General features: G+C 40.4%; 2 protein-coding genes across 2 annotated transcripts; both read left to right on the forward strand.

The window, feature by feature from the left end:
* Nucleotides 1–857: 857 nt before the first annotated feature.
* On the forward strand, nt 858–8396 carry LOC127777663 (uncharacterized). Its single transcript, XM_052304273.1, has 16 exons — nt 858–1128; nt 1254–1352; nt 2042–2133; nt 2478–2578; nt 3831–3921; nt 4261–4319; nt 4409–4529; nt 4604–4672; nt 4966–5018; nt 5333–5441; nt 5540–5710; nt 5793–5951; nt 6205–6294; nt 6395–6577; nt 7094–7284; nt 7597–8396. The coding sequence occupies exons 1-16, from the start codon at nt 993–995 to the stop codon at nt 8042–8044; spliced, it is 2172 nt and encodes a 723-aa protein (XP_052160233.1). The 5' UTR covers nt 858–992; the 3' UTR covers nt 8045–8396.
* Nucleotides 8397–9085: 689 nt separating this feature from the next.
* LOC127775675 (uncharacterized) lies at nt 9086–12626 on the forward strand. Its single transcript, XM_052301955.1, has 3 exons — nt 9086–9415; nt 11333–11490; nt 12284–12626. Exons 1-3 carry the CDS (start codon nt 9244–9246, stop codon nt 12389–12391), a joined length of 438 nt encoding a protein of 145 aa, XP_052157915.1. The 5' UTR covers nt 9086–9243; the 3' UTR covers nt 12392–12626.
* Nucleotides 12627–15050: the final 2424 nt, after the last annotated feature.

Genomic DNA, 15050 nt, shown 5'->3' on the forward strand with positions numbered 1-15050 from the left:
ACAAGCTAGAGAACTCACTAAAACACAACCCAATAACCTAATTTTCAAGAATAAGTAGCCAAATGTGTAGGGTGACCCTTTCAATAAAGATGTGTAGGGTGTCTGGATGAGATTGCTTTTGGTTGTATTTTCTTGTAACAAGACCTGTATGTGTAGGATGAGGGTGGGTTTTTTTTCCCTTCTCATGTTTCCTTCTTTCTTGATAAATTTGCAAAATTTATTTTGAGTAAATTTTACAAAACTACAAATATTATGATCAAACTATCACAAAACTACAGATTTAACTCGGTGTATCACAAAACTACATATTTAACATTAAATTATCACAAAACTATATATTTAAAATAAAGTGTTATAAAACTACATATTTAGTAATAACTAAATTATCCCAGTCAAAAAAATATAGCTCCAACATAACAACTATGCTAAGGATTTAAACTCTAAAGCTATAGTTTGTGATAACTTTAATATTAATTGTTCAGTTTTGTGATATTTAGCCTTAAATCTATAGTTTTGGGATAAATTTAGTGCTAAATCTGTAGTTATGCGATACAACACCTTAAATATATAGTTTTGTGATAGTTTGATCAAAATACATATAGTTTTGTGAAATTTATTCACTTATTATTTTCTACAAGAATCTGAAAAGAAGATAGAAGTCATACTTAACGGGCCCAGATATTCACGAAAGGCCCAGCGCGGGAAACCAATGGGCTGATAAGCCCATGGCAACGTGGCCCACCGAGTTGATCAGACTAGATCCAACGGTGAAGAACCCAGAGGCTTAATCCAACGGCAGCTGCTTTCTAGGCGGCCCTCCGGTTATAGCCGGCGAGCGCTCCACCCCACCCGCCGAATTTTCCCTCCAACCTGCTAAAACCCTAGCACCCGCCGCCCCCGACGGCGCCGCTCGACGACGAGTCGCCGGCGTCGGTCGCCGACGAGAGCTAGGGCAAGTGCGGCGGTACAGGGTTTCAGAGGAGGAGGGGAGCATGGCGTCGAACAACGGCGCGGGGACCCTCAGGTCAACCTCCATCAACGGCGTCAAGCTCTACTCCATCACCGGCAACCGCTACGTCGCCCCGTGGGTCCTCTCGAAGAAGAAGCGCGCCCTCCGCAAGGATGCAGGCATCCTAACTCGCCTCACGCTCACCTGCTCTCTCTATTTTGGGTTCTTTTTTCTTGTGCAAATGACATGTATTTTCTCATTTATTGTCGTGTTGCTGTCCTTTTTTTTGGGGGGGTCTTTTTAGAGTATCAGCGGAGGCTGGATTTGATCCATGACCTGAGGTTCGAGACCGCCACCACCAAGATCAAGGTGACACCGGATGAGCAGTATGTGATCGCCTCAGGTATGCGAGCTCGCTGAATCCACCATTTTCTGCACCGGCGTTGCTTTGATCAGGTTAAACTCCACAGTGCATACTCAGAAAGGCATATAACTAACATATACCCTGGAATAAAAGGCAGTGCGTCAATATAACGTAATGGTGGTTCAGGAGTCAGTTCGCATAAGTTGCTGAAGGAATAGGTGTCCAACAATATCTTTAGTCTTTAGTGTCTTTCTGCGTCCATGTCCACACCTATAATTGAGCTTTCATCCTTGCCTCACTCAGATGAGTTCGCATAGTCTAGCGAAGTTAAGATGAAAGCTCATGTTCTGGGTGCGAGTTGGCATTGGAGCATCACACAATTATCGTGGAATGCTGCCGTCCCCCTACTATGTCATTGGCTTGCGCTTCATCGTCCCCCTACTATGTCCTTGGCTTGTGCTTCATTTGAAGTCAGAGTCAAAACATTTAAACCACTAAGGCGTTTCTTGGAGAAGCTTGCGTTTATGTTTGCTTATTGTGAGTCCAACTTTGAATAATCCCATGCCTTCAGAAACAATCCATGTAATTCATGCTCTACACCTTTTTTCTTTAGTTTGTAATATCACTTGTTAGTTTAATCTTCACCTTTAATGTGTTTCAGTATTGTCACTTTCATCAGATTGTTTACACCTCTGTATGTAAGTGAATTCTTCTGTCTATGATGTCAGGTATTTACCCCCCACAAGTTAAAGTCTATGAATTGAAGGAGTTATCAATGAAGTTTGAGAGGCACATGATTTCAGAAATTGTAGATTTCCAGGTGGGACTAGGCTCTAGTGAAGCTCATTCCTCTTTTACTATGGAGAAGACATTTGAATTTTCCACAAATCAGAAACTTGCATTTTCATTAGCTGTGTAACAAATTAGATTGTTAACTTAGACTGTAGTACATCTCTGTTGAATTTATTTTGCTTATGAGAGTTTTATACTTTCCGCTATGAGTTCATGCTTTGTCGTGGGATGTAATTTAAAGTATTTCCACATTGATACAAACCATTGGAGATTAACTGCTCAAAATTGTCTACTATGCTTGTAGGTGCCAACCTCTGTATCTTTCCTTTTGTATATTTTCTATCTAATAACACATATTGCATCTTTCTGTAGGTCCTTGGTGATGATTACTCAAAACTTGCATTTTTGTGTGCTGACCGTTCTGTATGCCTGCATGCAAAGTACGGTAGACACTATAGCTTGAGAATTCCAAGGTTAGTCTATCCTTATCACCTACATCCTATTTCTTATATACTTTTCATGCACTAACTACTTGGCCCTTTGGTAAAGTGAAGCGACATCTTCAAGAACACATAAACTGTCAGAATTAATATTTGAACCATTAACATTCTAACTTCCCTCCTGCCTCTCATGCTGATTAAACCCAGCTCATTTTAAACGCTACTCTTCTGTGCTCCTACTGCTGATTAGGTGCATGTTAAGTCATCGACTTGGTTGCATTGCTTTAGCCCACCTCCTGCTGCTCATGCTGAAAAGGCCAACTATTTGGGCATTTTTGGCCTTGGCACTGGCTGCATAATTTCCATTTCGTCGCTGCCAAGGATGAGATATATCTCAGGTTTTTTTTTTTGAGTCTTTGGAGTCTGATCAGGATGAAGCTTTAGCAAAACTAAAACAACATGATCACATCATTTTCTCTTCTTTTCCGTGATTTCCAAACAAAGTAGTCTAGAGAAGATAACAGTGAGCATGGTAATAAAATGAATAATTTTCACCTGGCATTGACAGTATTCTGTTTAATTTTCTCCATCTTGCACCTCCATGTCTGCCTCTTGATTTCTACATGCAAATTCCTGCAGCAATACATGGAGTATCACATGTAGTATAGTAGTACTAAACAGCCACCTGTTGCCAGATGCAGACTTAGTTATATGGGCTGGTCTGGATTAGTACCAAATTTTGCCCTACCAAAGTTTTGGCAACTTAAATTGTGTCATCTTGATGTTTGGTTTGGTGCCAAATTTTGCCACACTAGTTCTAAGTTCTAATTAGCAGTACTATACCCTATCAAATTTGGTAGTGCCCAAACCTGCCTAGGTTTTCGTACTACCAATTATTTGGTATGGTACATTTTTGGCTCCACCAATCTTACTGAAGGATATTTCTCGCATTTCATTGTTCTGTCTTAATTCAATACATTTTGACTGCCCTATTATCAACATTCTTTTAGTGTCCTATGGCCAGTCAGAGCTATGTAATTATTGTTGGTTACATGTTTAGTATGCTAGAAAGTAGTAAGAGCTCCCTGTTGCCTGTGCAAACTTAGTTGTCTATCTGCTGCATAATGATTTTTTCTTTTAGTTTCTACATTTTGTATCTCTTCTTATATCATGGGTCTAAACTAAGCTTCTTTGAGATGATGATAACTGATAACACTATAGTAATGGAATGTTTCAATACATAACTTGCCTTAATTTTGCATGTTGCTGATTTCCATTTTGACAGAATGGGAAGAGATATGGCATATGATTGCTGGTCTTGTGATTTGCTTTGCGCTGCTTCATCACCAGATGTGTATAGAATCAATTTAGAGCAGGTCTGTTTTCTTTCTTCATCATTGATATGTATTTTAAATATCTGGTTACCTTAGTCTTAGGAAAAATCATACTATACTTTGTTTGGCACCTGTTAGTACAGAACCAAGATAGAGATGATACTTAATTAGGTTGTTTGAATGTAAGCCTAACTATAGCTTTATCGCATATCCTCTGATTAATTTTTGTCATCATCTATCCTGAATCTAACTAAATATTCTTCATATACCTTGTATTAAGTTGCTTATAGTTGCAACATTACAATGGTGTTTTCTTCTCATCATTTGCTTTCAGTTTTTTCAGAGAATGAATTTGATCATTTCTTAATGTACTTAATGCAGGGACGATTCCTTGCATCTCTTTCATCCCAATCTCCAGCAATAAATGTGGTTTCTCGGAGGTAGTTCTTTGTTATTGACTTGTATATTTTTGAAAATGCCAAGCTTATCAAGTAGTTCAATTCTCTCTTTTTATTTGTTGTACTCCCAGTAACATACATGGGCTCATTGCTTGTGGTGGTGAGGATGGTGCGGTTGAGTTCTTTGATATGAGGAGAAAATCTTCTGTTGGCAGAATTAACACAGCTGTCTCTCCTGAAGATTTTAATCAGGTGTTGCATTGTGGAGTAGCTAATTGTTACATTTTTGACGTTATTCTGGGTGTTCTCATGCTTTAAAATTGCAGGAGGTCACATCTCTGCAATTCGATGAAAACCAAGGATACCTTATGGCAGTAGGGAGCAGCACAGGAAAGGTGAGGTTCATCATTATTCTCCTTTGATTTTCACTGCCACCTAAGTTGCAAATTCTTTTCCTGAATTTATAGTTTTTATTATACTTACTGCCATTGTACTACCAGAGTTAACTAATTTATTTCTGTATTCTGTAACAAGCTATATGCAGTTTCATATCTAGCGTTTTCAGCATTACCTTTTCTTCGGTGATGGATAGGCATATTACTTTATATGTTCATGGACAACCCAATCTGTAAAAATGACGATTTTTGTTTATCATTTTTTAGTCTTAAATGTTTGGGATTTTCTGCAGGTAGCAATATATGATCTACGTATGTCTTCCCCTTTGCGAGTTAAGGATCATATGTAAGTTCGGTATCTTTTCTTTTAAAAAGAAAAGGTTTCATGCTTTCATCATAAACCATATTCCTTTAGTATATGTCAAAGCTATAAGGACTTTTGGAGAAAATGAGATACTCTTACTAGATGTGATTCTCTATGAAAATCTTATTGTGAACCCCACCTAGTTTTTCAAAAAGTTATTCTCTTGGCTCCAAGTCAGGATCATCTTATCTTATAAAAGCAAAGGTGCTGCTGGTGGGGGATTGAGCCGTGGTAGCCAATAGCTGAAATTTTCCTGCATTGGATAATATATTATCATGTACTTGCTGTTATTGCAGGTATGGTAGCCCAATATTAAGTATTAAGTGGCACCAGACACTTAATTCTACCGAACCTAAGCTGATTACTGCTGACAAGCATATAGTGAGAGTTTGGGATCCTAATACAGTGAGTTCTTCCATTTTTCTTTCTTTGGAAAGTGCAGGCTACATTTTTTCCTGGAAGGCATTAACTTTGTTGGATGATGGCCTTACCCTTTTCTACAGGGAAATAACATGACTAGCATTGAACCAGATGGTGGTACTATCAATGATGTTTGTGTTTTCCGGAACAGTGGTTTGATGTTATTAGCTTTGGACAATAGCCAGATCCCTGCCCACTTTATTCCTGCATTGGGCCCTGCTCCAAAGTGGTGCTCGCATCTTGATAATCTAACGGTGAGTGAATAATTTTCACTATTTTTCTAGTTCTAATAAACCTTGGCTGAACACTACCAACTATGAATTTCTCCTTGAACAGGAAGAAATGGAAGAGAAGACAGAGAATATTGTATATGAAGATTTCAAGTTTTTAACAAAAGATGAGATGGATCGATATGATCTCTCTAAGTACATTGATCAGGGTCTTGTGAGAGCGCATATGCATGGATATGTGATGAAACTTCAGCTATATAAGAAGGTAAACTGTTTTCGTGGACATCTAAGTGAATTCATGCTGCTGTAGGATGGTTGCAGTCAACCTCTCTAGTAACATGAAGACTCTTTTGTGGACCAGTTTTTTTTGTCATTATGTATATCCCATCTAAAGCCATCTGACCTTAGAGTTGAATATAAAAATGGACTTGCTATATTTGTATTTTTGTATGTGTGGTTGGGTTGCAGGAACGAATACATTGGACATGCTCTTTACTAACATTTTCATTTCTTTTCAGCTACTAGCTACTAGTGCTGTTGATCCTGAGAATATTCAAGAGAAGGTTAAGCAAAAGAAAATAGAAGAACAGAGAAAATCTCGCATAACGGTATGTCTGCCCATAGAGAGTGTGTTCCTTGACTGTATAACATGTAACAGGTTCCTGATCATCACCTTAATGAATGTCGACCCTTTTTTACCTCATGCAGCAAGTTGTGAAAATACCAAAGGTTAACAGGCAAATTATGGATAATATACTTAAAGAGGAAGAGGAAATGGATGCTGATTTGGAGAATGATGAAAAATCAGGCATCAAGAAGAAGAAAAAGAAACTGGAAATGAACAAGGCATTGTTGACTGATCCTCGTTTCAAAGAAATGTTTGAAAATAAGGTATGCAATCCAACCTGTCCCCGCCCAGTGTAAAATACTTTTACAAGATTTCCTTTCAAATAATAATAATAATAAACGGTCACAAGATTGTAGATGCATGACAGAAATTTTAATCACATGGTATGTAATACATATATGTATGTATGCTCTAAGCTTGACCCCTTCCAACTATGCTAGCTCTTGGTGCTTTACTGCTTAAGCAGCTAAACAGTATATTACTGTTTCTTTTACTATATAAAGGTTCTGTTTCTGCAGTATTGCTAATGATAACTTATCTCCCTTGAACTTGTACGTTGTATATGCTATTTTCATGGTCCACCACCACTGTTCATTACAAGTTGAGTGTGGAGATAACTAGAGCTATAATTAGCACATTTTGTGTCTCACAGCACTTGGATACAGTGGCTGCTAACCTGTTGCTCTCCAGCTAGAGTCATGTCTCAGCTGTGCCTTTTGACCATGTGTTATATTTTTTAAGCTAATCTGGTTTTCTAATCCCATTAATCACGTGGGCAGGACTTTGAAATTGATGAACAATCAAGAGAATATCTTGCACTTCATCCTCAAACATCTTTGAAGGAGCCTCGTCTAATTGAGGAACATTTTGAGACTGTTAGTGATGATGAGGAACAAGAAGATGCTAGTTCATCTGATGCATCAGCAGAGTCTGACAGTGACAATGGCATGCAAAGTTCAAAGCGTATAAGGTGAGTTGGTTAGGTTAAATTGCGCATTTACCATTATTTGATTCTTTTTTTTATAAAAAAATCGTTTGCAATGGCCTCGGTTGGTTAGGTTGATGATTGAGTAATAGGCACATGCTTACTGGTTTTAAGCAATGCCAACGTGCATAATTACATGAGTTAAGCTGCATTCTATCTATCCTATAGAGGGATCTGGCTTCTGGCCACATCCATTCATTTCATTTTTAGATTAGTGAGGGGGCTATTCGTTCTATTTCCCGAGGATGCTTTTCTTGTGGCGCATTGGAGTTATGCCAACTGCTCTCCACCGTGCAGGTTGTATGAAGTCAAGGATGACCGTCACGCTGAGGCATTTTTGAATAGCACCTCCCTTGCCAATGAGGATGCTCTACCTATTGGCGATAGGGTAGCTGCTCTGGAGAGGCAGCGGAACTCCAATGCACTTGATGAGGTAAAGTATGGACCTGGTGGTTCACGCGAGATCTCATTCATCGCTAGAGGCTCAAGAAGGCGCAACGAAGAATCTGATGACGAAGAGCCCAAGGATTTCAAGAGGAGAGGTGTGCAATCCCTGGGCTTGAAACAAGGCAAAGCCGAGTACTATTTGTTCGGTGGAAGCCGTGGCAGAGGAAGAGGAAGAGGAGGAGGAGGAGGTCGTGGGAGAGGAGGAGGTGGTGGTGGTGGAAGAGGTGGAGGAGGAGGTGGTGGTGGTGGGAGAGGAGGCAGAGGCAGAGGCAGAGGGAGGGGCAGAGGCCGTGGATGATGAGCACTTGTTTCACCATTACATTGCTCACCTTCTGCGCACCCAGGATTGTGCTAACTTCAGAGTTGGGGAGATATCATAGGGGTTCACCTGGAGGGGTTATCAAATTTTAGCATTCGGTGAAATCGTCATTGTCTTCTTTCGACAGTGAGGTTACAATTGGCAGCGTTCTGGTACACACATTGTAATTTACAAGGTCACCTTAAAAGGTTTCCTTTCATGTAACGTGTTTTAGGCGAGAGCTAGGCAGCTAGCATAGTGAGGATTCATGAGATGACAAGTGCCTCACAATTTTGTTGGTGAGAAATTTATCACATATGTTTATGTATCTCTTGTGGCCTGAGTTTTTGGAGCTCTTCTCGTTGAACTTGTGTTGGCAACTTGAAATGTTGTCATTTAAAGCTCCTCAAAGTCGCCTTTCTAAGGCTGATTTCATTTTTGGATGTTCCCAACTTACGTTTTTTGTTCGCACGGTTTCCAAACTGTTAAACTGTATTTTTTTCTAAACTAAGTTATAGGAAAGTTGTTTAAAAAATTATATTAATTCATTCTTAAATTGTTTTAACTAATACTTAATCAGCCATGAACTAATCTGTTTTGTTTTCTGTGCATGGGATCAGTTCCCAATCCACTCCAAAGAACACATCTCTAAATTTTCATGACATGGTACCATACTACAAATCCATCGCAATGGCTTGTTTTGATGTAACAGTAGAAATTTAAATGAATTTTGTTTTTGATATATAGGATGACTCTTCGGAATCAAACAAAATTATTGGTTGTGTCAAAGCCCAGTTCCGGTTTTGACACTATCAAATTTGAGAATTCGTACTAGCCTAGGTAAAATTTGGAACCAAACAAAAAATCCATACAATACACTATTGAAATAGTCAAAAAATAGCTTCAATCCAAACCACAAATTTGCTCATTTGAGAAAATTTGGGCCTGAACTGTACAGCACATAGACAGACAGGTGGGCCCGAACTGTCAGCCTCCTAGGTAGCAAAATCCCCAACCCAACCGTAAATTTCCCCGACCAAATCCACGCAAAAACCCTTTCGCATCTAAACCCTCCCCTCCCGTGGATTATCTCCGCCGCCGCCGCCGCCGCCGCCGCCGGTATCTCGCTGACCTTTCCTCTCGTCGGACCAAGTTTTCGCGCGTCCCAATCTGCGGATCCGTCGGTCGTCGCCGTCGTGATGCTGTCCTTGTCGAGGGCGCTGGGGAGGCGGCTCTTCTCCTCCTCCTCCGCCGCCGCATCTGATGCCACCGCCGCGGCCGCCGCGGTGGTGAGGAAGGCGCAGAACCCACTGGAGGAGTTCTTCGAGGTCGAGAGGAGCACCGAGGAAGACAAGCCCCCTCCGCACTACGGTATCCATACCTCCCATTTTTCCTTCCTATATAATCATTCACACGTTCTACATCTCCACTAGATATTTTATTTTGTTTTGTTTTGTTTGCGTTGTGGTTTGCGAAATTCGCAACGAGTCGGCTCTAAATTGTCTTATGGTTGGGAATTTCATTGTGTTAATAGTTAGTGGAAAAGGCTCTGGAAGCACAGGAACAACCGGTTCTGTTAGAGAGCATGCCATTACATTGTATTGCTCATGATTGTAATCCAGATTAACGAAAATAACAGCACAATTTTTGGACCTGCTGGTCAAGCATAGAGCCGAGTTTTCCTTTTAAGAAAATTAATGATTTCGTATACCAGGGTCTATATAGACGGCTTACGATGATCTGTGTATGAATCTTCTGTCTTGGTCTTTGTAAAGCCAGAAACCAGGCATCTCCAGATACATTCTGTTGATGCCAGTGGTAGATTGTATGTGTTCTTAAGTGCTTCTGTCGGTACACATAGGGGTGCTAATGGGTTGAAATCCGATCCATTATTGCCCCAACCAAACCAACCCAGACCACTTCTCCTTCTTCAAGCTCCAAACCAATCCAATCCATGAACATTTTCAAACCAAACCAGTCCATACCATTCTAGTAAAGTGGGTTCGATCCATTCTAAATCCATGGACTGGAACCGCAGTGTCCAATCCTTGATTCAACTGTCCCCGGGAAAACCATGGTGGCATGCACCATGCATTGGACACCATGCTTGGATGCGTATATATCCACCGCAGTATCACAAAAGCTGTGGTTGCTGAGACCCTCCTCCACGCATCAGGCTGACCACCGGTGCCGCTGCCGCTGTTGCTGAGAACTCCGGCCACATGGGAGCCCCGCTGCTGACCGTCAGCTTGCATGTCACCACATTATTGCTGCTGTCCAACAGCCCGGTGAGCCAGAGCAGAGGCGAAAACGTCTTTGCTGTTACTGGTCCACCAGTGACAGCCGATGCCGCGCGCCCCACCAGCAGCGGCGCCGCGCCGAGCGCGAACAGCCAGCCGAGCAGGCCCGCATGCTGGGAAGAGGTCACCGATGCCGGCGGGAGCGGCGCGAGGTGATGATGATGAGCCGGTGGGGTGCTGGCTGCGGCGGCACTGGCGAAGTGGACGGCAATGAAGTGATGATGATGAACCATGGTGATCTCCCTGTCGTACTCCTGCTGCCGCCGGCAATGACTAGTGGCGCAGAAGGGTGCAGGAGGTGGAGAGGAATGTGTTGAGCCACCGGTGGCGTTGAGCACAGTGGTGGCGGCGCCGTGGCTTTCACCTGCCAGTGTCGCAGGAAGACGAACGGGATTTGGGCACAATCCAATGGATGCCTATGGGCTGAATCCACTTTCTATCTGAACTTTCCTAACCAAAACCAATCCAATACTTTCCTAACCAAAACCAATGCAATCCAAACCGTTCTGCATCTCCATCCAATCCACCCCTATCCATTAGCTGCATCAATCCATTTCCACCCACCGAAAGCCAACCCACACTGAAATCCAGCCCATTGAATCCATTAGCAAGCCTAGGTACACGTACACATGGTACAGCTATCAGAAGAATGATATATTAGGAATTTTAAAGCTCACCGATCAGAATTAATAATTTACTATGGTTAGTTTGCAAATGTTTTTCTTGCATGTTGACATCTAGTTTTTGGGTTTCTTCTGATGCACTAAGCCAATACTAGAAGTCTGAAGTGTTGCTTTGATACTGTGCTTGACAAGGACATAGTTATTAACATGTCGGTGCTTCTTTATGGTCATGTCATAGCCCTAGCACTTTGCATTTAATCCAGGTGTTTAGGTATGAAGTTCTCTGTTATGATCAAATAAAATTATCCAATGATCTTTGTCAAGAAAGCTTATCAGTGCCGCCTTTTCTTTTTATTAATTGGCAGGCCGTAGTTGGAAGGCTTCCGAGTTACGCCTAAAATCCTGGGATGACCTTCAGAAGCTATGGTATGTCCTTCTGAAGGAAAAGAACATGCTTATGAGTCAGCGCCAGATGCTACATTCAGAGAATATGCGTTTTCCAAACCCTGAACGTGTTTCCAAGGTATTGCACGGCCATCTTAACACCCTGCCTCATGCAAGTAACTGAGACTATTTAAGTTCTCAGTTTTGTGTAACTAGGTCAATACGGGACAAAATTTGGAAGAATTGTGACTAATCAAATAACTATATCATGCTTTTTGTTGATATTATCTTGTTTATTCTGTGGATGGTAATCTAACGACAACATGTTTTTTGTTAGACGTTATCTTGTTTATTCTGTCGACGGTAATATGCTAATTGCAAATCAAAAGGTTTCTTGACTTCTTGGTTTGGCTGTTCATTTCTTAACGTTTGAACTTTACTTATTGGAATATCCTTATCAATTACAACTTGTTCTTGTTTGATTGAGAAACAGAGCAGACATTGGCCTCTCTCATAATCATGTCTAGTTAATCCAATGCCACAACTGATCCAAGTTACACAATTTTGTTTCTCTTAGAACATTATTTTTTTTTTGTCCTTGAATAATGCTAATTTTAGTGATTTAATCATATAACTGAAATTCTTCACACCTACTATTTGTGTGTTAGGACTCCAGAAGCACTGTCCTTTTGTACTTAAACTAAATGATCCCTTCCATATATTGTCGATAGACAGTTATGTGGAATGCCTGAAAGCAATTTCCATAGCAGAATTACAGATAATTTTGTGACTACGGATATGACTTGCTTCCTAAGATAACATTTTCTTAGAATTTCTTGTCAGGGTGCATATCAAACATATTTCATGGCGTCTTTTCTGTTCTTCAATCAGTAGTTGAAACATTGCATCATTGATTCTTGTCATGATTTCAGGTGAAGAAGTCAATGTGTCGAATAAAGCATGTCTTGACTGAAAGGGCCATAGCAGAACCTGACCCAAGGAGATCCGCAGAAATGAAGCGGATGATCAACGCCCTTTAATCAGCTTTCATGTTTCATGTTGGATTAACGGCTGAAAGGACGAGTAGCTATTTTTAGAAATATCTGCTTCTTTTCTGTTGTATGCTATTCTTTATCTCGGAAAGCGGTACAAGACTGGATCCTTTTGATACCCATGTAATGCTTGAAAGATCCTACTATACTATTGACATTAATAGCTCCAGGGCTAATAATTTTGATGTCATCTAGAATCCATGCAATGTGTTTTGCATGTCCATGTTTCTGCCTCACTAGAAACGAATTCGTTCCTCTGTCAGTTTCAAGTACACTGTACTGTTCTGATCCTCACTTGGCAGCAATAAAAGTTTGCTGTTAAGTCCATGAGAAAATTGCTCATAGTTTGCTAGTGGTTGGCGGTGGTTACCGCCATGCAGATTCAGGTGTCAAGAAAGCAAGAAATTTGGTAGCTGTCTGCAGACTGCAGGGCCAAAATATCATGTGACTGACTGATTATGAGTGAGACTTGTGTCAGCAGCAGCTCCTGTGCTGCGTCAAATGGGTGTGTGAATCTTCTGAAACAAAGATGGCACAGCTGCTAGCCTGGTAGGCTGCCCGTTGCTGCAGCTGACGATTCTGAATTACTTTTTTTTGGCGCCGCTGATGAGGAACGGATGATGTACCGACGCCGGTTTTGACAAAATGTGGCCGTCAAATTAATAATATGTACCTTTTTTTATGGGTGGTGTTTAGGTAGAAGTATTATGTAAGTGAACATCATAATTGTGTTTTGTTTTGCTGTCTTCAGAAGAAATTGGGGATTGCTGCTGTTAAAGGTACAGCACTGGCCTGCTTGGTTGACGAGGCTACGACAGTATCAACAGCCAGAAAATACAGTACTCCTACACCCAATCAATGTCTATTTGTCATATGCTATCCGACGCAATATAGGATGGATCTTTGAAATGCAGGAATCTTACTGAATTTCATGTGAAACATTTTAATTCCTACGAAATTCCTTGAATAAATCCTATGTTCTAAAATAGGCCTAAATTAATCTGAGATCTGCACTTCAGAACAAGGGAGTTTTATCTGCCTAAACCAGGCTCACCTGCCAACCACCCCTTCTTGCCTATCCTTATCATATCCTTCATTCACATTTCTCTCCTTTTTTTTTTACGGAACACATTTCTCTTCTTCTTTCTTGGAAAAAGGGAGAATGTTTGCCATTCTCTGATGTCCTCTACATTTATTTGATTGTAGCGTTTTTCGCCATGCTTTGCTTTGACGCTTCGTCCACCACAGTTGAGCTAGAAGTAGTGACAAACTGACAATTAACCAGCAGATAGATATATCACCCAAAAGTCCGCAATACACACGGAACTTGTATCACTAGTCACCGGTCATTGTTAACTTATACTCACTCTGATTTTAAATATTTAATGTTTATGATAAGATTCATCAAACTTTTAAAATTGTTAAAACTTTAGTCATCAATAAAAGAAAATCATATGCATATATTCCTCTCAAAAGCATATTATCATTTTATCATGAATTCACTCGATTAAAAAACACAGCAACATCTACAACCCCAAAGTACTTATATTAAATATGTATTGATATTATATTTGTTTTGCGTTCAAAATTCAAAGCATCTTATAATACGATGAAACGGATGGAGTATTATCACACTGTGTAGGCCCCACGAGCAGTGGGTCCCATGTATAATTCAGCGGCACATAAGTGGGTGCGAGTGTTGATACTGCCGTAAACGAAAGTAATTATCCGGCTAGTGATGATGTGCGATTCCGTGGGGGCAATCGTGATTGCTACGTTGCGTTTGCATTGGATCAGGTCGTTTTCGGTTGCGCCACCCAATCACGCACACGTATGCAGGGCGTCCTGCTACGTGCACACCGCTCTGCACCCCGTTTTGTTCTATTCTTACACGTGTAAGATGTGTTGGCCTTCTGGCTACTACCTTGAGTAGTTGTGTACTTGTGTGTGTTGAATCTTGCATGTAAACAAAGTATAGAGGCATGTTGTCTTTTAGTTATCTAACAAGTTGAAACATTGTTAGGGGAAAAGCTATCTAACAAGTTGAAACATTGTTAGGGGAAAAGCTTGTATTAAATATTAATGATTTCTGTAGGTTCTCTGAACAGTGATTTTCTTTTTGGCAAAGTCTATGTGGTTGGTAACTAGTGGTTTTGCTAGGAATTTTTAAGTGTAGTTTAATATTAAATATTTCTTTTTAAGCGATGAGTGCGCACGCTTCTCGAGTTTCAAAGCGACACTTTTTTTCTTTTTAAAAAACTTTGTGTATATAAATTTTAGGACTATTTTAAATCTAGTTTTAACTTTATAAAATTTAATCATTTATACCCTCGAATAATTATCATAAGTTAGTCAATCATCCGGTCCAAAATAACATGTTGGTGTCTCCAAATTAGCATATGTACATCCTTACTAATAATTATGTAGCTCTTTGCAAGTAATCAAGTTGAAATGACAATTTTATGCAAAGGGTTTAGAGGGCAATTGAAACGGTTTCATCTTGTGGATAACACATGCCTCTCTAAAATTGACAAGGCTGATGACTTGGCGTGGATGAAGCATTTTTTCAGCATTTCTTGTTTTCTTGCAAGAATCGAACACCTCAGAGAGATAAGTTTGCTGTGGCCACGCTTCCAGATTCCTACTA

The sequence above is a fragment of the Oryza glaberrima genome, chromosome 6, assembly GCF_000147395.1.
Source record: "Oryza glaberrima chromosome 6, OglaRS2, whole genome shotgun sequence".
NCBI classification, from domain to species: domain Eukaryota; kingdom Viridiplantae; phylum Streptophyta; class Magnoliopsida; order Poales; family Poaceae; genus Oryza; species Oryza glaberrima.

What these genes read in the sequence shown, in the direction of transcription:
- LOC127775675 (XM_052301955.1), top strand. Translation starts at nt 9,244, where the DNA reads ATGCTGTCCTTGTCGAGGGCGCTGGGGAGGCGGCTCTTCTCCTCCTCC. An exon ending in CAAGCCCCCTCCGCACTACG is followed by an intron (nt 9,416 to 11,332) that starts GTATCCATACCT and finishes ATTAATTGGCAG; the next exon opens with GCCGTAGTTGGAAGGCTTCC. An exon ending in ACCCTGAACGTGTTTCCAAG is followed by an intron (nt 11,491 to 12,283) that starts GTATTGCACGGC and finishes TCATGATTTCAG; the next exon opens with GTGAAGAAGTCAATGTGTCG.
- LOC127777663 (XM_052304273.1), top strand. Translation starts at nt 993, where the DNA reads ATGGCGTCGAACAACGGCGCGGGGACCCTCAGGTCAACCTCCATCAAC. An exon ending in CGCCCTCCGCAAGGATGCAG is followed by an intron (nt 1,129 to 1,253) that starts GCATCCTAACTC and finishes GGGTCTTTTTAG; the next exon opens with AGTATCAGCGGAGGCTGGAT. An exon ending in CAGAAATTGTAGATTTCCAG is followed by an intron (nt 2,134 to 2,477) that starts GTGGGACTAGGC and finishes ATCTTTCTGTAG; the next exon opens with GTCCTTGGTGATGATTACTC.